The sequence below is a fragment of the Schistocerca piceifrons genome, chromosome 8, assembly GCF_021461385.2.
Source record: "Schistocerca piceifrons isolate TAMUIC-IGC-003096 chromosome 8, iqSchPice1.1, whole genome shotgun sequence".
Classification (NCBI taxonomy): Eukaryota; Metazoa; Arthropoda; class Insecta; order Orthoptera; family Acrididae; genus Schistocerca; species Schistocerca piceifrons.
This window is the reverse complement of record NC_060145.1, coordinates 172,786,740-172,809,235: the sequence shown is the minus strand read 5'-3', so window position 1 is coordinate 172,809,235 and position 22,496 is coordinate 172,786,740. Positions and strand designations below refer to the sequence as shown.

At 37.4% G+C, this 22,496-nt stretch overlaps 1 protein-coding gene across 11 annotated transcripts in view; it reads right to left on the bottom strand.

Moving 5' to 3' along the window:
• LOC124711117 (RNA-binding protein 5-like) overlaps positions 1 to 22,496 on the bottom strand; it is a 126,562-nt gene that overhangs the window by 16,938 nt on the left and 87,128 nt on the right. For all 11 annotated transcript variants that reach the window (XM_047240984.1, XM_047240985.1, XM_047240989.1 and 8 more), the window contains one exon: positions 3,846 to 4,433. In XM_047240984.1, the coding sequence (XP_047096940.1) occupies positions 3,846 to 4,433 (588 nt within the window). The remainder of the gene's footprint in view (positions 1 to 3,845; positions 4,434 to 22,496) is intronic.

Here is a 22,496-nt window from a genome sequence, read left to right as displayed (position 1 = left end):
TAAACATTAGCTTTTGGCCAAAGCATTCATCAGGAAAGGAAACACACACACACACACACACATATTCATTCACACAAACAAGTACACCTCACACATGTGACTGCACTCTCCGGCAACTCGGACCAGAATGCAACTGTCACGTTGAATGGAAACAACAAACTGGAGGGGACGGTGTAACACTGAAAATGCAGGTAAAATATCTTCTGCACTATCCAAAACTTTTTGCTGTTTAATATCCACTGACAACTTGTACTGTACTTCTGGTTCTGAATTTGTAAGCTTCATTACAGAATCTATATTTAATACATAATGGACATAATAGTGCATTTATTTCTGAATGTATGTAATTGATTGTAATTATAATGTAAATACTGTAAATTGCTGGGTAGTGGCCAAGGGAATTGCATTTTAATGTATCGATAGTAACAACAAATGTGTTTGGAGAGCCTCGTCGCGCTGCAAGCAGAGCAGCTTGAGTCACAAAAGAGGGTGAAAGTGTCTGTTGAGCACTCCCACAGATACAGTGTGCAGCTATGATCACGCCTGCGTATATGCACCAAAGTCGTTACACCATGAGTATTGAGAACATGGTACAAGTGGAGAACATGGTACGAGTGGACAGGCAGACTGACGGTAGCAGCTGTGTTGCTGCAGTTCTTGGTCCTAAGTGACCTCGCGGCTGCCATTATATTTCCATGGAATATTTTATACAGTTGACAAACATGTTACATTTTAGTTTTTATTCTTGTGACTTTTCTATTTGACGAGAGCATTTTTGCTCTGATATTTTTCACACATTTTTTTATTCTGATGGAAGACTGCCTTAATGCATTCGAAACCATGGCCAATTTGACAATAATTTTGTGCAACTGAGGTGGCCATACATATATCCTGTAACTAAATAACGTATGGTTGCTGGATCTCGGCCAATAAAAACGTTTAAAATTTCATATGCTGCTCTAGTAATTCAAGCAATGAGGCTAATGGAACTCTGTGTCTTCCATTGTTGTATCATCCGGAAACAAAGTTCTGACTAGATATTGCACTATAGGATGCGACTCTGTGGAATTTTAAACTCTTCTGAATTTCTGACAAATGTTGGGATCGCTTTGTCTTGCATCATTTGCAGTACTCACACCTATTCGGCCGCTTTGGCTTCAACATCGTATTCGCTTGCTTGTAGTGGATGTATATTGAATTCTGCCTTTAAAAGTTCCCAATCCACTATGTGTAGATTGTATAGTCACTCAGGCTGTATGTTAAGTGTCTACGTCGTTATGTGGATTTGTAATTGTGAAGTAAGTGAGATTATGGTCACTTCTTGTAAGTCCATCACAGACCTTCCAGTGGGCAACATGGTCACTGACTTCTGAGTCCGCAAGGGTGAGACCTTTGTTTGTTGCAACACCTGTGCAATTTTGTAAAGTAAGTAGGTTGAGTGGCCTATTCGTGACATGAAGGTCATGTTCTTGTATAGTGTTCTGAAGGCAGAGTCTCTTTCGTCCGTTACTCTGCTATGCCACAAAGTTCTATGATAGTGTATTTTTTGTGGTCTTCCTCCATTAGCTGTTGCATGTTATCACACTCTGCTACTACAACGAGTTGCTTGCTACCACACTTTGAATTCATTGAACTTTCCACTTTTACTGAATTTGACAGTATGTCCTCCTTTAAGTCTTCCTTGTCTAGAGATGGGCATGCCATCTGTTCCTTGTTTTCCTTTCTTTTTAGCCGCTTCCAGAAACTCCACCCCTTCTCTCAATTACCATTATTATTATTATTATTATTATTATTATTATTATTATTACTGGCCTTTTTATTATCCATCTCGCTGTCACACTTGTCTGTACCTTCTTGTTCTACTCGTCACACTGGACCAGAATATTTTGGTTCTTTCTGCTGCTCACTTTATTTTCGACCCAGATTTCTTTTTCTTACAAAGATGACAGATAATCCTTTCCGCATGTGAAATGCACACTGGAACTCACTTGGTATCTGTACAGTTCATTTTTTGATGACCACACCCTTCACAGTGGGAGTATGTCTGTCTGTTTTCCTTACAGTGCTCTTCAATGTGCCCATAGTTGTGGCAGTTATATCATTTGGTGGCAGCAAAGTAATCCCTCACAGTGGTTGGTCGAAATACAATGTATGTTCTTCTCTGTGTAATCAACTGTGCCTGACTTTTGCATGTACCTCCAGTAAATAATTCACTATCAGCTTCTTCTGAGAGCCTGTTCTGAACCTGACTTTTGTACCTTCTAGGCATTGCTTTCTATCTGTTGTTCCCTCCAAGTTCTGTTCACACAGTGTCTCAACTAATTTGCTTTCTGGCATGGTAACTTGGACATCATAAGCCACCACTTTCAGCTTACGCTTCATAGATGGCTCGCAAATCATTTCTTTATTTGGCTCCATATTTTGTTTCAGCTTTCTGGTTTCCTCCTCTGTTTCTGTTTCAATTATGACTACACTGCTATCTTCATTTTCTTGGGTCTTACCTTTTCTTTCTTTCGGTCAATTAGCTCTGTCAGATGTGTATGTATTTCCTCTGTGTCTTTCTTGTCCTTGGATTTGATGAACAGTGTGTGCTATCTTCCTTGGCTTGTGTGGTCTCAATCCTTGATTTTGTGGCAGTTGTCTGAACAAGTGGAGCAGTGGCTGCACATTAGCAAACGAATGGACCGTCTTGTTTTTGTTTTCTTCTCTAAGCCTGGCATTTCCTTTTTCCAATTCTTTTATACGGCCAGTCAGTTTTACATGTGGTTTTGCCCAACGAGTGAGTTTGCATCTGATGTGGCCCGGGCCACAGACAATGACTGTTACATGTAGACGAATACACTCTTATTATCACAGTAATGTCCGCACAGATTACAGTCACTTACAATGAAACTGATGTCATTACGTGCACTTGCTAACTAAACCCAAACATTTGTGGATTCCAGTTTCCACCGCAAATACGTAATACAAATAGAGCACGCACTGACCAACTACCAAAACAGCGGCCACCCTGCTGTGTAACTAGCAACCAGTTGTTCACCAGGGTGAACAGCCACTGCCAAACTGTGGCCAAGATCAGAGTAGACCACACTGTGGCACAACAGATAGTTGAACATAACAAGCTCGATTTCAAAGGTTGCTTCACTGTCCAAACCATCTGGATACTACCCTCCACAGCCAGCTTTCCTGAGTTGCAGAGATGGGAGTTATAACACATTATCCACTCCGGAAATTATCCTGGCCTCAACCTACAGTAACCCACTGTCCGCACGCACTCCACCCAACTGTTTCCGGCCCCTCTGTCCTATTACCTCTTCCCTATTCTTGTACCTTCTCTCTCTTTGTGTGCCACCCTCTGCCAATGCGCACCTGACTGTCTTTACCCCTTTTCTCTTACTTTGCTTCCTGTCCTCCAGCCCCCCCACCCCCCTGTCCCCACAGCCTTCCAATGCTGTACATTTTGGCAGTCTAGCGCCCTCATGTGCTGTCAGATACATCTCTTCTCTCCCCTCACCTGTACCCTGCTATCCCTTCCCCTTCCCTGCCCCCTCCAGTTTGCTGCTTCCAGTCTACATGATAGCTGCACCCTGGTCTTAGCTGCAGGAGATGACTGTCATGCGTGAGCAATGTGTGAATGAATGGTATGTGTGTTTCCTTTACTGACGAAGGCTTTGGCCAAAAGCTAATGTCTAAGTGTCTTTCTGGCTGCAGCACAATGTGTCATCTTTATGGCAAGCAGCAATCTATCTCTTCAGTATACTCCACAGATAGCTTTCTGAATCACAGTACATTTGACAGTAAGTTATACCAATGATTTCAGTTCTTTACCACAAAATCAAGCTTACCTTGTCTTGTTTGTTGTCCTTTGACTTTTTGTTAGGGTCATCCTTGCCACCAGCACCAGACTCCTCTGTCGTGGCGGCACCTGCTGTTGCAGCAACACCTGAAGCTGCTGCACCCTGCACTGGAGTCGGTACATATGTCTGCCGTTCTGCATCCCAGTACAGAAACTGCTGAGTTTGCGGGTTATAGTAGTACTGTGACCCAGCGTCATAATAAAGCCCAGTTGATGAGTCATAATAATAACCAGAAGTCTCATCATAGCGATATGTGGCCACATCCGGGACTGCATAACGTGGGAGTGTCGTTGAACCTGCAGCCACATATGGCATTGCTGGTGCCCCTTGTATACTCGTTGGTAGTGTACCAGCAGCCAAGCTAGCTACAGTAGCACTACCTTTGCGTCCACCTTCGGCCTTGCCAGCAGGACCTTCTACCTGCTTTTTAATTTCACGTGCTGCCTGCACTTGCTGTATTGCAGAAAGAGCGACAGCTGCTGCAGCATTTACTGAATCAGTCTGTGTCTGAGTTGCACCACCTGCCACTGAAGAGGGTGGTGCTGATACAGTTGCAGACTGTGAAGCTGCACCAACCTGGAACAATGTGCGAGACTACCTTGTTATGATTGAGCTTATTAAGAACTGAAAAAAACTATACATGTCCTTCTAACAATAAACAAAAACTAAGCACAGGCAACCAATTTCAAGTCTCATAGGTAAATGGCTAAATGTAACATAACAGTACATGAAAGACTTAAAAGATACTTTTAAAAAAGCAGTATTGTCAAGTTAGTTCAGAAAAATGCCAACAGAGGCACGAAGGATTATACTTGCTGAAAACAGCAGACCAAGCACAGAAAGCATTTTGTGTGCCAGAATTCGCCCAGTGCCAAATGGTACCAAGTGTGCATAGAGATTTGAGTCAAAACTATTGTCTTGCTGCGATTTCTATACTTCCATTGCCAGTTTTCTCTGTAATGCAGTAGGTTACAGATGTCTTCGAAATATTCATATTTTTCTAAGGTAACTGAAGATATAACATCAAATGGATTAGCCATTACAAATGCTTCAAATCAGTATGGAATTCCACAAACAACATTGCAAGACCATATAATGGGAAGACAAACACGAAAGTGCAGAAAGGAAACTGTGCTTAATGTAGAGGAAGAAAACACCACTGCAGAACGCCGGATTACAGTTTCATGGTAGGTATTTCCATTTTCAAATTTCAACATTTGTGTATCAGAAAAACATTATCTTGACAAAAATTTACAGAATGCAAAGGCATTGAAAAACAGTTTCCCTGTAGAAGAGTGGGTGGATGGTTTCATTTGTTGAAATGCCATGATGTCAAAGTAAATTTCATGAAACTTCACTGCTAAGGAAGCAAAGGTTCCGTAGTTTTGAATAGTTAGCAGCAACTGATTTTATGTTGTTTTCTGTTGAAGAAGGAATTTTTATTTTCTCTGTTAAAAATTATAACTTTTTTTATTAATTATGTTTTAAATTGATGCCAACACACCTAAGAACTATTTTGCAAACCTTGAAAAGACACTAGAGAGCATCAGCCCTTCTAACATCCTAATGACTTTGGTGGGAAAGTTTGTATTTTCAGATGAGGAACTAAGCATCCGGAGAGAATAATGAAATCTTCTAAATCAGCAATCAGTATGTTGTTTGCTGGAACAGCCAATGGTGAACTCCTGCCTGCATATGTTGTTTATAAATCCCAACATATGTGATATACTTAAGACACAATGAGAGTCTCGAAGAACGGGATAAACATGCTGAAGTCTGGATGGTTCGATGAAGTCATTTTCAAAGACTGTTTCCAGAGTATTGTAAAACCTTGGGCCAGGAAACAACGAGTAGTGAAAGCAGTGCTGAGTGAAAATCTGTCTTACAATTTTTCATCAAAGGTGCTGAAAACATGTAAGGGATACAAACTTAAATTCATCTGTCTCCCTATGATTGCCACACATTTGCTATAAATTCTAAATGTGGCATTTTGTAGACCCCTTAAAATGGACTAGAGGAGGAGGAGATTAGTGTTTAACGTCCCGTCGACAACGAGGTCATTAGAGACGGAGCGCAAGCTCGGGTGAGGGAAGGATGGGGAAGGAAATCGGCCGTGCCCTTCCAAAGGAACCATCCCGGCATTTGCCTGAAGTGATTTAGGGAAATCACGGAAAACCTAAATCAGGATGGCCGGAGCCGGGATTGAACCGTCGTCCTCCCGAATGCGAAAAATGGACTAGAGGTCAGTATTAACAAAATGGTGCAGGAAAGCGGACAGAAGACTGACTTCAATTACAAAGGACACTTTCCCTGCTCTTCCTAGCGAATTAATGGAAACCAGCAATCCTAATGCTGCTGCCAATGTCGTCTGGGTTCTTTGCCTTTGGAATTCGAGCCACAGAAGTCCTTAATAAACCATCTTCATCACAATCTGGTATGATAGAGTCTCCAAAATCTCAATCCAGATTGGCACTGGTGGGAGAAGCAGTCATAAAACTGCTCCATGGCATGAGATACGGGAAAAGGAAAAACAGAAAGTGAGCCAAGAAAGAGTGTTGCCAATACCAGCACACTGAAGGCAGAACATCTCTCCCAAATGGACTCTCTCACCCTGTGTCAACTGAGAAACAAATAAAAAGAGAAGTCACAAAAATGAACAAGTAAAGAAAACAGTAAGCATTCCAGGATTTCAGTGACAGTGATGACAGAAAGTATTCCAACAAAGATTTGTCAGATGAATCGGTTGAAGAGGCAGATAACAATGACGACACTTTTGATAACCCTAAAACCAGGCGAATGACTTTTAGTGACATTAACAACTTTTCTTCAAAAAAATTAAAAATTATGTTTGTTGTATTGAGGAACTGATTCCTGGAGAAGGGCTCAAAGTTCGTGACATCAGAAATTGTGGCAGAGTCCAATTCAAATATCACGAGAGAGGATGCGAGTCTCACTGACTGTGATCAAATAGAAAAAGTGCTTCTGTTTATATGGAGAAAAGGGGAGTTCTAAAATTTGCTGCAAATTTTCAGGCTATGATACTAATTAGAAAACTTTCAGAGGTGTAAACCATAATTACTATATTTCTCAGGAGTATTGTGTTAATTAGTTTATTAATCAGTGCAATAATGTTTTGTGTAGGTTGACATAATTTTATGCCTGGGAATTCATTAAATATTTTCTATTTAATTCATGAACATGAACCTGCATAATGTATGTCTTAAAATTCCTTTTAAAAATTAATAAAGTAGTAAATACAATTAAAAACAAAATAATCCAACAGAGAGACCAATTATCAACCAGAATATGTGCTTTTTTGTTCATTTAACTGTACTTTTAATATGGTGGTAGAGTTAACACTGAGTAATCGGTTGAATCGACTGGTGTTTAAAAGGTTTTCCTCAGTGACCATGGATGTTAATAAAAAGAACACAAAAGGAAACAATCCCTTAGGTGTGCACTGTAAGATACTATTTTCAGTGAAAATGCACACCACTTTGTTTGTTAGTCGCATCAAAAATTAGAAAAAAACAGTTGACTCTAGAGAGGTTGATGCATCCATCACATTGCCATTGGCCATTTATCAGGACCGATTTTTGAAATTTTTCAGGCTTTATAACTGACTTCTAACATGTTCAATCATCTTTTGGGCAAACGTTCCGGATTGCATTTCTTACTCTGATATTTCGGCTGATAACCTTACACCCACCTTCAAGGTGAGTTAATGGTACAATTTAAATCCTTGGCACAAAACTGTGGAGTAAATTTGTGTATGTCAGAGATAAAACTTCTGACAACAAGAGACAACAGTTTACATGTATAACAATGGAAGTGCCATCAGCAAATCCACAGCATTTATGAATTATATGGTGGATTATTAAAACAGGTGGTATGTGTTGATATGCCATGCAGTGGACACACACAATAATAATTCCTCTGAGAGTGCATATGTAAACTGAGTGATTTCCATGATTCACTGAGCTGAAAATTCTTGCCTCAGTTGAGCAAATTGTCTGCTAATTGTAGTATCTTGACTTTTCTATAAACCATGGAATGGCCAGTGGAAATAAAATGTTCAGCCACTGCAGATTCGATAGGCTGTAGAAGGTGGGTGTGACAATATTACTCTATGTACCTTTCTTATACAGTGTGTATTTTTTGTCCCATTCATCTTTTACCATAATGACAAGGAATTTCATATATGCAAGCCTTTCATAACAGTGGACCACCTTTAATAGATCTCAGAAGAGCTGTTAACTTGGTTGGTGGAAGGAAGATCACAAACACTTTATACTTCATTATTCTGGTAATTTTTGAAGAAACATTTCCCAAACACAGTAGAAAGGTCTTAGACTAACACCTCGTTCTTCTTGCTCTTCCCTTGGTTGGTCTGGTGCTTTTGTTTGCAGAGCTTTCTTAATTTGACTTTTTAAATGAACACCTCTTCCAAGTGTAACAGGTCACCATGTAGGCTGTAAGCATCATACACTACATGAGCTCTATGTAATAAAATTTTCAGTATGATCATAGTTTGCAAAGGATGGTGGCAGCTAGGTGCCTGCAAGTATAAATCGGTACGGATGGACTTACGGTACATACAATATCCCAAAAACCCATTTTCCTCGCATCCAACTAACATATCAACAAATGGTAGACAGCCATTCATTTCCTGTGGTAAAGGTGAATGCTGTTTAAATGTTCTAAACTCCAGCAATTAGTCCTCCCCTTGGGGCCAAATGATAAACATGTCAGCAACAAACCTCCAGAACACTTTTGGTTTTAAAACTGCAGCTGACAGATAACCATAAAGCAGTAAAATAGCTATAAATGAAAGTCTCTGGTTCACCCTGTACGCAGTGTTCGACAAACTAATCTTGTCCAATTCAAAACAGAGGAACATTGTTAGAACACCCCTTCACTACTTCCTTTTCTTGCACAGAACATCCATTCTTGAAAGACCGAGTCCCAATTTTATTAAATGCATAATAAAATGATTTGTTCATTTGTTTTCCCTCCTCATGTGGCATGTTCAAATTTGGCAATATCGATACTGTTCAGCCATTGCATCTTTTGTCGCCAAGAGTTCTGAGAGTGGTGGAAATAGGGCATTTGTGAGTGCATGGCGAGGAAACATGCAGGGAGACAGTGCTGTGTAGCACTGCATGCCACACAAATCGTTTGCTATGGTAGAATAATATGTGTAAGCAGTTTGTATAGGTTAATCTGGCATTTTTCAACTTCTGTAGCGATCAAACAACAAACCGGATATTTATTAGTGTGTAACTCAGTCACTGGTGTTCTTTGTTCATGTTGTAGTGTGACTGACTCAGACCACGATTTTTTGTGCCTAACAATGTACCGATACTTCATGGACAAAAAAACAGTCCCAAAGAGAAACATTTTTTAGGAAGGGAATAAAAATTCACACCTGAAGCGAGTTGATATTGCACAAAAACTGAATATTCCTCCATCAACATAAATACAATAGTGACCTAATGAAAAATAATTGAGCCAGCATGTTTGAAAGGAGGAAACGGCAAACAAAAATGAGTGCGTAACTATCAGTTTCCAGAACTGAAAACTGTGCTACTGAAGTGGATAGAACAAACTTGTGCTCTGAATATTCCAATTGATGCTACTGCGGTTTGCGCTAATACATTTGGCACAGAAGTTCGGACACACAGATTTCAAAACATCCAACAGTTGGCTCAAAAGGTTCAAGAACAAATATAATTTAGTGTAGAAATGTGTTCGAGGTGAGACTGGATGTGTGTACATTGTCACTATTAAGTCAGTGAAAAATACTCATCTAACAATGATACAAAGGCACAATCAAAACAATGTTTTTAATGCTGGTGAATGGGCTCATTTTTTCAGCTTCTGCCTAACAAAATTTAAGAGTTCAGGGGAGAGAAATAACATGGCAGATAATTTAGTAAAAAGAAGCCAACAATTGGGAATGTGAGAAGTCCATGAAGCTTTAAAAATGTGTGGACTTTTCCACATAAACAGGCGTCTAATGCAAGGATGGTGTTGGAAATGGGAAAATCTGCCTGTGACCAGAGTACAGTGCATCCTCAAGATATATACTACCTACACAATACAAATGTAGTTTTTTACTCCCAACTGTACAAGCCACCTTCGGCCAATCAACCAAAGTATTGTAAGATGCCTGAAATAAAAATAACAGAGGGTTCTTACACAGAAGAGGATGGCCTGTCTTCATATTAGAGTGAGAAGTGCCTGGGTTTTCGTGCAAGAAAGCACAATCTGAAATTGCTTCAAGAAGGCTGATTTCCACTGGATACTTACAAAAGACATCAAACCAGAAAATGAAGGAATTGCAGCTGAACAACTCCCATAATATCAATCTCTTGAAGCAATGGACACCATTATGTGTTACGTACCAAGTTTAGAACTTGACGAAGATAGTTTGTTGAAATCACTATCCTTATTCATTTACCAGCAGTGATTCTCTAATGGAGTTGCTAAATGAATGACATTTTATTTGTACTTAGAAGTGTAATAAAAATTACAATTTTAGCATAATTTTATGTTGGTTACATCACATGTCAGGTTCATATTGTGGATGCCGTATTTAACAAATTTCTGTTTTCAAAAATGTGAATTTTGAATTCTAATTTATTGTGATAGTATGTTAGAAACTGTGATGTTAAAGAGATTGAATATTACCCTAAATATGGTAGCCTTAATTCTGCATTTTCAGCAACAAAAAACGTGAATCATTGCAAAACCAGTGGAAAAATGTTATTGGAGCACAAATGAGGTGAATGTGCTCCTGTTAAAACGACTCTAGCTGAAAAGTGGGGTACTACCTGCTGTATTGTAATTAACTGTCAGAGATAAAGTTTATCTCATGCGAAAAGTACGATGCCCACAGTAGAATGTTAAGGTAACTTCATTATGTTGCCATACAATGTGTTTAATTTATTTATTTATGAATATTTTCTTTTATGATAAATAATGGATTTGTTTGAGATGTTAAATGTTGTATATTTATATGTATTTATTTATATGTGTCTTTGGAGTGTATTAAGGTCAGAAGACCAAAGAATCTGGAATGCAGGAATGTCTGCAACTTCCGGGCACTTGTTGGCTTGCCCGCCACTTCTTTGTCGGTATTGGAGGGAGATGGACGTGTTTAAGTGACCAGTACAGTATAATGCATTTTTAGGGTATCAATGTTCAAAGTGAAAATATTGTAGTTACTAAACAAAGAGTACGAATAAATATTATTTTTAGCCGAAAGTAATTCGAATCCGGTAGTGTTTATTTCAAACAAGAAGAAAACCCAGGCCATGCTTGTTAGAGTAATGTTTTGCAGACAAAACCCCTAGACAAACGAGACCTGCAGTGTGTAATCTTTCAGCAGCTACTAATAAATAAGCCTTGCTGAAATTGTGCTGGAACTACTCGTATTATTATCAATTACAAACACATGGTGCGAATGTGGTCCTACCACAATATACCGCGTAAGAGTCCACATCATTCAGTTATCAAGAAACGAGATAGGTAACAACCAGTACAATATGGTGGCGTCGTCCGGGATTATTGAAAATGTTACCGAAATAAACTACCACCGAGATTGCAAAGAAAACGACAGAATTCGTACATCCTGGATGAAAATGTTCAAGGAAGTCGTATGCTGATACCTTCAAGACAAAGGAAATCGTATGCTGGTACCTTCAAGACATTGGAATGCAGTTACTGGAGCAAGAATAACGGCGCAATAAGTCAAGACAGAAGGAAAAAAGTGTAAAGTGTTGTGTAACAAAAAAAAAAGCAATATTCATAAAGTGTAGTGTTTCAGTGTTGTGAATTCCATCACGCACCAATCAACAAAGAAGACGTTATAAGATAAGAAAACCAGTAAACTGTGAGTAAGATAGTTTAGTATCCTTTAGAAAAGATAAATTTGTTGTGTTTTGTTTATTCCTGTGTAAAAAGATGACTATTGTAAAAGAGGAAGGTATTGACGACGGTGTCGCCAACGCTAGTACAGATGTAAATTTATCATACGAAAGTGAATGCAACAGTAATAGTCCGAATCCTGTAGACAAAGTTGAAACTCATACGGAAAGACAGAATGAAGTTAAAGACATGCTATCAAAAATAATGAATTATATGGAGGGAAAATTTAAGGCAATTGATGACACTAACAGACAAAACGGACAGTGGTTAGGAAATATTAAAGACAGACTCGATGCTAATGAGATTCGTTTGGATCAAATGGAGCAAAACAACGCTGCTCAGTTAGACCAGACTCTTAAGCTCATGAGTGATAAATTTGAAAAACAGTTCAAAGAATATGAAAAGAAAAATGACGATCACTTTCAAAAAGTAGAAGCAAAAATTTCCAGTTTGAGTCGTAATATGGTTAAGATCACGGGTAAGGTCAATTATGTCGGGAGAAAAGTTAAAAATGTAGATGCAGAAGTAAAAAATCTGAAAACTGAAGTTACTACAGGTAAAGAGAAAATCCATAATGCGTTTAAAGTTGTGCATTCAGACATCAAACATGTAGAAGAAACAGTATCTGATCGTATTTCTCTTGTAGACGATAAAATTGTTAAAGTAGAAAGCAAATTTGAACAAAAGATAGGAATTATTACTGAAAAAATAGATGTAAATAATCAGATAAACAAAAATGAAGTCAAGAGTTTAGAAAGTAGTATTAATGACATCACTAAGAAACTTGAATGTGTTAGTAACAATATGGTCACCAATAGTTTGCCGAACAATATTGGCACTTTGTGGTACAATATTCCAGTAAAAAACTTTTCAGATGAGAGCAGTATGCATCCGGTAGATTTCCTGCAGCATTGCAAAGATAACTTTTTTCCAAATATGAATGATAATTTGAAAATTAAATTTGTGAAAAGATTTCTAGAAGGTGAAGCATTGTCATGGACTAATCATTATTGTACGGAGGGAATGTCTTTTGCAGAGTTCGAGGAGAGGTTCTTAAGTAAATTCTGGTCAGAGACAGAACAGGCAAGAATAAAAAGCGAATTCTTGAATGGACCTGTTTATAAACATGAATTTGGTAGCATGAAGCAATTTTGCAGAAATCAGTTAAGGAAACTCACTCACCTAAGCAAATCTTTTGATGAACTCACTCAAATTGATGCACTCAAAAGGAGGCTACCATGTGAACTACAGTGGGAGTTAGCTTATGGTCCAGATGACACAATAGATCAGTTTTTGAAATATGTTGACAAACTAGACAGAATTATTGAGAAAACGGGTAAACCACCACACCATAATCAAAACCATTTTTAAAAGACAGGGCATACAAATTGGGGAAACACACAACATGATAAAAAGGAAACACACAATTTTGGAAGTAGTGATTCTCATCAGAGAAATCACCAGTACAACTTCAAGGGATCACAAGGACACAATTTCCATTACAAAGGTCAGTATGGAAATAATCATAACCAATTTGGTAACAGACACTTTGGAAATAAACCAAAGGAGTGGAATAGTCATAAAGGTATGGGGAGAACTGAACAGGAGTTAAAAAACTGAATGAGGCTCCATTGGCAGTCCGCAAGGTAGGAGCTACTTATACACAAATGGAAAGGGCCAACCCAAAATGTCTAACTAAACAGAAAGATACCTGTGACATAATGAGTAATTATTTTAAAGAGAAGTGTTATCCCATTAATGCAGTATCTGTTACAAATAATGTATGTCATACAAATAAACCAGAAACAAAAGGTAAGTTATTTAAAGACACTGATTGCTTAGAAAACTGTGAAGAACTAAACTTAGATTCATTCTATGAGTGGGCTGAGAGGAGCACCTTGCTGGAAAATAGTTGTTCAAATGATCAAAGTGTATTAGGAATTAGAGAACTTATGGAAGAGTCTGGTGGGCTAGGAATGAAAAGAGCACCTAGTAAGGATGATTTAAATGTATATCTGCATACTGAAGGTAAGAGTGCAGAGGATAAAGATGATAATTTTTGTGATGTTGATTGGGAAGAAAAGGAGATTGAGGATAGTAGTGAAGATAGATGTTTTATTGGTGTAAGTGAGGAGTTGGAAGCTTTAGGGATTGCTAATATAAAAGAGGATAGTAATGAAATTAGCGAGGTACACATGAAAACAGTTGACAATTTCAATGATAAGGAAGCCAGAATTTCAGCCAATGAGTTATTTCATCTTAATACATGGAAGAAAAATGAGAAGGAATTGACAGCAGGTAATCTTAACAGCATTAGGAGAGTAGATGATGAAATGTCAGATAGTGAGAAATTTTTGTTTAACTTATGGATTAACAGTAGTGCCATTAAGGATGATGAAAATTTCAGAAAGGTAACACTTGATATATGTGAAACTTTGTATCCAGACTGGTGGCATAGAATTAAGTATCACATTGCACAAATGTTGAGAGAGAAATATAAAGGAGAGACACACAATAGCACAAATGAATGTAGTTGGATTAATGAAATATTCAGGGTAATAACAGCATACAACTCTGGTAGTAATGATACAGGTAAGGATACTGGAAAGGGATATGGATTCAGTGAAATTGAAGATGACTTATTACATGAGAATATTAACAAAAAATTTGACTTTGATGTAAGCAGTCCGTTTATTGATGTGCAGATAGGATCATGGAAAGGAAAGTGTTTAGTGGACACAGGAAGTCAAGTATCTGGGATATCAGAATCATTAAGTAAAAAACTGAAAACTAATAAGGATTACGTCGAGTTACCTGTGGTAGGAATTAAAATAAGAGGTGCTACCGGGAAGCACAGTAAATCAATAAGGAGTCAGGCTTTTATTACTTTTGAAATTGAAGGAGTATCATGGTCACATGGGTGTCTCGTCATTCCTGATCTCACAGAGGATTTTATCCTAGGCATATCTTGGATAACAAAAGTAAGTGCATTTGATTGGGCAGGGCAGAAATTAATGATGACTCTACCAAGTGGTGAAGTCATCACTACGAAACTTCTTCAATCAAATGTGTTTTGTATGAATAAGACTATGAACAGTATTGAAGTTACAAAAGAAGGTAAGTACATTGAAAGCCATGTCACTGATTTTGATACAGACGAGATAGAGTTTGAAAAGTTGGTAAATGAAAAAGTAGCCGAAGCTAGAGAACTAACTGAGAACCAAAAACAAGATTTGAAATTATTTTTGTGGGAATATAGTGATGTATTTAGCAATATACCAGGTAAAGTAGTTGGATACCAATGTACATTACAGTTCAAGCCACATGAACCTTTCTTTACAAAACCATACAGTATTCCAATCTCGAAAAGGGTACCAGTGGAGAAAGAATTGCAAAAGACGGAAGTGTGTGAAATCATTGAGAGGAGTATAAGCCCTTATAATAATCCCTTAGTCACTGTAAATAAACCTAATGGACAAGTCAGACTAGTACTAGATTCAAGACAGTTAAACAAATGTTTATACAGAGAAACTGACCACCCAGAGAACATCGATGAGTTGTTATATAAATTTAAAAATATCCAAATTATGTCAAGCCTTGACCTAACTTCAGGTTTTCATCAAGTACCTCTTGCAATTAGTTCTAGAAAGTACACTGCTTTCTTATACAATGGGAGATGTTACCAGTATTGTGTAGTGCCTTTCGGATTAAACTCATCAGTCGCCGAATTTATAAGGGCACTAGACTATGTACTTGGCCAAGAAGTTGTGTCAGAATTAACAATTTATGTAGACGATATATTAGTTTCAAATCAAAGTTGGGAGGATCATTTGAAGTTATTGAAAAAGGTGTGTGAGAAAGAAGAGGTGGTATGACATTAAAACTGGAAAAATGTAAATTTGGTGTGTCAGAACTCAAATTTTTAGGTCATGTCATTACTAAGGAAGGGATAAGTGCAGATCCGGAGAAAATAAAATCTATCGTAAACTTTCCATCACCTAGAAACCGGAAACAATTAAAGTCTTTCTACGGACTCTGTGGATTCTATCGAAAATATGTAAATGGACAATGCCTTAATGTAACATGTTTAAGCAACTTACTTAGAAAAAAATAGTCCATGGAATTGGTCTGAAGAGTGCCAGAAAGCATTTGATAAAATTAAGAATGAACTTTGTAAGAACAGTCTTTTACACAGACCAGATTTTAGTTTGCCATTTTGTCTTCACACTGACAGTAGTGATTATGGACTAGGAGCAGAACTATTTCAGGAGAAAGTTGTGAATGAAAAAAATCTTCATTGTACCATTGCATTTGCCAGCAGAATGTTACTTAAACATGAGAGAACATACACTGTCACAGAAAAAGAATTACTCGCAGTACACTGGGCGTTTACAAAATTTAAAACATACCTGTTAGGACACAAGATAAAAGTCTATTCAGACCACAAAGCTTTAAGTTACTTGCAGGAGTGTAGACTATATCACAGTAGATTAACCAGGTGGGCAATGTTCATGCAACAGTTTGATTACGAAATTGTGTATATTAAGGGATCAGAAAATGTAGTAGCTGATGCTTTATCCAGGTTACCAGTAGGAGGAGATCAGGAAATGTTTGATCAAGAGGAAGAAAAGGAATTTAAAATAAGATACATGAAGGGAATCCAAGATGAAAAGCTCATAAAGACACTTTGCAATAATATCAGGAGGAGACAGAATAACGATCCTAATTGGAAATTGGTTAAGGACTGTTTAGGCAAAAGAGGGTATGATAAACTTGACAAGTACTATAAGGTCTTTAAGGGAACACTCTTTAGAAGAACAGATGTGGAAGCTATGTTGGCCAGAGTGCGAGGCAGACAAATTAATAAAGTACACCCATGAGAGTTATGGTCACTGTGGAATACAGAAATGTGTAAAAAAGTTACAAGAAAATATCTACTTTTATAACATGGTAAAGAAGGTGAGGAACGAAATATCAACATGTGACAAATGTCAAAGAGTAAAAGTAAGCAACAGAACATGTCAGGGAGAAATGCAGAACATCATTCCAGATAAGCCATTAGATTTAGTAGCTGTAGACTTTTATGGACCTTTACCTAAAAGCAAAGGTGGCCATTGTTTTATATTCGTCATGATTGATGTATTTTCCAAACTAATTAAACTTTATTCTGTGCGAAAAGCTACAAGTAAAGAGATCATTACAAAAATTGAGAGAGATTACTTCAAGAGTGTAGGGAAACCTAAAACTATACTATCGGATAATGGTTCACAATTTGTTTCAAAAAACTGGAAAGCATTCATGGAAAAAACTAACACAAAACATATCTTGATATCCGTGTACAACCCATCTTCAAACCCAGCAGAAAGGTACATGAGATAAAATAGGGAGACTTTGTAGGACGTATTGTAGTCACAAACACCCTAGTTGGTCCGACCATGTAAACAACTTCGAGGATATCATGAACAGCTTGCAGCATAGCTCTACTGGGTTTTCACCATATGAAATTATGTTTCACCTCAGACCAGCAAATCTTATTTCTGAATTAATAGACTTTCCGCAATGTAGCTTAATATCAATGAAAGAACGTGAAGAGATTGTAAAGAAAACCATGAAGAAACTAGGTGAAGCTAGGAAAAACAGACATAATAGGAAAATAAAGGCTACCACATTCAGAGTAGGTGACCATGTCTTAGTGAAATCCCACGAACGATCAAAGTTACTAACAGCAAAACTCAAGAAGTTCTTTGACATTTACATTGGGCCATTTGAGATTATTGAGAAACCCCATCCAAATGCGTACCGATTAGTATATCCCAAGTCGAGAAAGCTGTTTGGGCTTAGGAATGTTGTTTCTTTGAAGCCGTATATTGAGAAAAGAGCAAACTGAGCCTAAAAACATGCCTTTATCTGGAAAGAATTTTACTGGAAGTAAAGAAAGAAAGAAAAAAAATGCAGTCACCATACTATGCCATGTAACACATCTCATGCAAAACGATGTTGTATCTAGACTGATTGTCACATAATTCTATTATAAGATTAGATTTCATGATTCCTATGTGTTTTTTTTAAGTAATTTTACAGTATTTAATGAATTGCAAAATATGTAAACTTGATAAATAAGGGATTTTATTTTACTGATGATGCTAGGAGACAAGACATGTCACCCACCCTCACAGTTTGAGAATAGCAAATCTCATAAATTTTGAAATCTTGTTCATACACTTAAATAGACCATAATGCTTAAAAAAAATTGTATAGTTAATAGAATATATTTTCTTGTATATGCAAGTGTGCTTTTGTTTTACATCATGCTCACCATAACTGTTTTTATTCAGCTCTGTTTATAACACAACACAGATAATTTGTTGGCTTATTTTGTCTCTTAATTTTGATATCACATAATTTACAAGGCTCATGAGAGAATAGTGTTGTTGAATTGAAATACTTTTGCAACCTCACTGATGATATAGGAGTTGGTACTATGTTTGTTCTAATATGAGAAAATGTTTTAACTTTAGTATTATTTTATAGTAAATTTCTGGGCAACAAATTGACATATGTATGTATGTAATCTATGTTGTGAGACAAAGGAGGAAGTCAAGGGTTGATGAAAGAATAAACAGTTTACTACAGTTGTGATAAAAAGTTGTATACAAGACAATGATGCAATTTCTGTATCGGACTGACAAGTGGACCAAGGTACACTTGTAAGTCCTGGTGGGCTATTGTAATGTAATTAACTGTCAGAGATAAAGTTTATCTCATGCGAAAAGTACGATGCCCACAGTAGAGAGTTAAGGTAACTTCATTATGTTGCCATACAATGTGTTTAATTTATTTATTTATGAATATTTTCTTTTATGATAAATAATGGATTTGTTTGAGATGTTAAATGTTGTATATTTATATGTATTTATTTATATGTGTCTTTGGAGTGTATTAAGGTCAGAAGACCAAAGAATCTGGAATGCAGGAATGTCTGCAACTTCCGGGCACATGTTGGCTTGCCCGCCACTTCTTTGTCGGTATTGGAGGGAGATGGACGTGTTTAAGTGACCAGTACAGTATAATGCATTTTTAGGGTATCAATGTTCAAAGTGAAAATATTGTAGTTACTAAACAAAGAGTACGAATAAATATTATTTTTAGCCGAAAGTAATTCGAATCCGGTAGCGTTTATTTCAAACAAGAAGAAAACCCAGGCCATGCTTGTTAGAGTAATGTTTTGCAGACAAAACCCCTAGAAAAACGAGATCTGCAGTGTGTAATCTTTCAGCAGCTACTAATAAATAAGCCTTGCTGAAATTGTGCTGGAACTACTCGTATTATTATCAATTACAAACACGTGGTGCGAATGTGGTCCTACCACAATATACCGCGTAAGAGTCCACATCATTCAGTTATCAAGAAACGAGATAGGTAACAACCAGTACACTGCTCATTCCTTCCTCAGCACCTTTGAAGATTTCGGCATGCATATAAATTAACATTCTTGTTAACAAGCAACTAACTCACTTCTCACTCTCACAAGCTACCCTGACTATAACTTGCTCACACGGACTAGTCCAGCACTGTAAGTCTTTCATTGTCATTACCTCTTAGTGTCTCTCTAACTGTCACAGTCTCCTATCTCACAGCCACAGTCTCCTCCACTCTATCCTACTACCATTGTCCCCCCTCATTTGTCATGGTCCGCTCCCTCTTACTGCTACTATCTCACTCATTTCTTCCCACTGCTGCACTCTCTCTTCTCACAGCCTCTTTCTCGCTGTCATTGACATAAGACTCTGTCTCTCATTATCACTCACTCTAACTCACTTCCACTTTCTCTTCATTCCTCCTCCACTGGCACTGTCTTCTTCACTTTTTTTCTAGCACTGTTATGTCACTATCGACAACATTCCTCTGCCACTGTGTCACTATTCCTCACAATGCCATTGTGTCCTTTTAATACCACAACAGCTGTCTACTATCATTCAGTATTTATTACTTTTCCATTTCTTCATCATAAAAGAGAGTGAATATGTTCTCATGCCCAAATTTTTGAAGGTGTTGAAGAAGGTAGAATGCAACAGCTGGTACCCCACTTTTCTGTCAAGAGTCTTAAAACAGGAGCATATTATCTATTTTTTTTTCTTTGATAGGGGCATTTTTCCACTGGTTCCCTTCTTTTTCCTGCCATACCAGGAATGTCATTCATATGGAAAGAACTACATGGGTCTGTAAAATTCTGATAGTTTATTTACATGAAATTGAAATAACACAAAACTCATTTTACCCTCAGACCAAATTTGCGTGCATAAAAATTCTGTAAATGCTTCAGTACTACAACATGGGGTTACCAGAACCATTCTGATGATAACGGACACAATTTACATCCTATTTCTCCATGCTACATCACTTTACAAATTACAGTTTCACCTCATGTCAGATTTTACATGTGAATTTTACATGCACAAGTAGGGTAATTTTGAACTGCTATATCTTGGAAACAAATAAATATACAAGAAAATTTGCTAGCTTGTTCGAGATCAAGCTCTTAGAAATACATCTTAAAACTTTCAGCCACTTGCTGTGTATAGCTGTATTGAACTCCACAGCTTGGTTTTGGCAGGGGAAAAAAAAAAAAAAAAAAAAAAAAAAAAAAAAAAAAAAAAAAAAAAAAAAAAAAAAAAAAAAAAAAAAAACGTTTTTTTGGGGTTTTCTAAGGAACCGTCCATGATGGCTCCATGAACACCCCCCGCCCCCAATTCGAACCGTAGACCACATCGAACGCAAAAAGAACCAACCGATTTGCTCCATTTGCCTAAGCGAGAGATACGTAATATTTGTATTCTGACCCTGTAGTGTAGGATAGTAGCACTAAGACAATCCTTCTGTTGGCTATACAAATGGTCCCTAGCCCAAGAGCTATCCCAAAGACTTGACTCCAAACACTTGAGCTTACTTTTCTATCACCAACAGTACCGAAGTAGGAGCCCTGGAACAATCCCGTTTTTATGCACTGATATTAGGTAGCACATACTAACACATGTGTACCAATTAGGTATTTTTCGGTAGTACATTTTTCCACTTATGATGTTCAAAATCTGCACTCCCTTCAAAAATGTTCTAGTGAGATTCCACTGTATCACATCTCTTTCACTGTCTTCATCCCTTTAGTATCACATTTTCCCCAAGCCTTTAAATCGTGGTAAACTTTTTTTTCAAAATGATCAGTTGTGACACGTAACATTTAACTTCCCATCATTAAGCTTTTTAAAAACCTAATTCACTCTCATCTACCCTGAACTCTTAAAACGAGCACAAAGAAAACAATAAAATATTTTCATCCATTTTCCCATGTATAAGATGCAGCTGCACAAAAAACAATTTTCACAAGGGAGAAACTGATGAAGAAAGACGCTCTAATTTTTTGGGCAGTAAAATGTTAGAATTTGACAGTTTTGCCTAATAACCAAACGCACATGGTTTGATTAAATAATTACACACCATCTAAGCCACTATCTTTAATGTATCATACTTCCTTATTGATATCCATTGGAATTTCGCTTCTGCTAGTTTATTGCTATACAGGAAAATGTCCTGCATTTTGTGACCTAAATTTTTCTTAATTCCATTGTTTAATATGGCCTAACAGTTCATACACGCTCACTTTATTTCCTATAGTGACATGTGAATATTAATGTATAGCACCAATGTGTATAAATGTGAATATTTATTGACATCAGCTAGATATTGAGAATTAAAAAATAAAAACAATATTTGGCGCAGAAAAATATAATTAACAAGGGAATGGTCACATTTGTCAAAACCTGTAGCGATTTTTTCAATGGACCTAATATCAGCTACAGATGCACAATGGGAGTTATCCAATAAAATTACATAAGAAACGGATACTCCTGGATTTGCTATCAACTGTTACAGCAAGTGTACTGTAAATGATTGGGGAATGTGGCTGTCTTATTATGGCATTGCTCATACAAGAAAAATCTTGCTTCATTCTTTTGTTAAAATGTGAGCTAACATTCATTTTTTGAATAAAAAATAAAAAACGTTTAATTTATGGCAAACATGTAGAAACATGCCATGTTGTTGTTGTTGTTGTGGTCTTCAGTCCTGAGACTGGTTTGATGCAGCTCTCCATGCTACTCTATCCTGTGCAAGCTTTTTCATCTCCCAGTACCTACTGCAACCTACATCCTTCTGAATCTGCTTAGTGTATTCATCTCTTGGTCTCCCTCTACGATTTTTACCCTCCACGCTGCCCTCCAATACTAAATTGGTGATCCCTTGATGCCTCAGAACATGTCCTACCAACCGATCCCTTCTTCTGGTCAAGTTGTGCCACAAACTTCTCTTCTCCCCAATCCTATTCAATACTTCCTCATTAGTTATGTGATCTACCCATCTAATCTTCAGCATTCTTCTGTAGCACCACATTTCGAAAGCTTCTATTCTCTTCTTGTCCAAACTATTTATCGTCCATGTTTCACTTCCATACATGGCTACACTCCATACGAATACTTTCAGAAATGACTTCCTGACACTTAAATCAATACTGGATGTTTACAAATTTCTCTTCTTCAGAAACGCTTTCCTTGCCATTACCAGCCTACATTTTATATCCTCTCTACTTCGACCATCATCAGTTATTTTGCTCCCCAAATAGCAAAACTCCTTTACTACTTTAAGTGCCTCATTTCC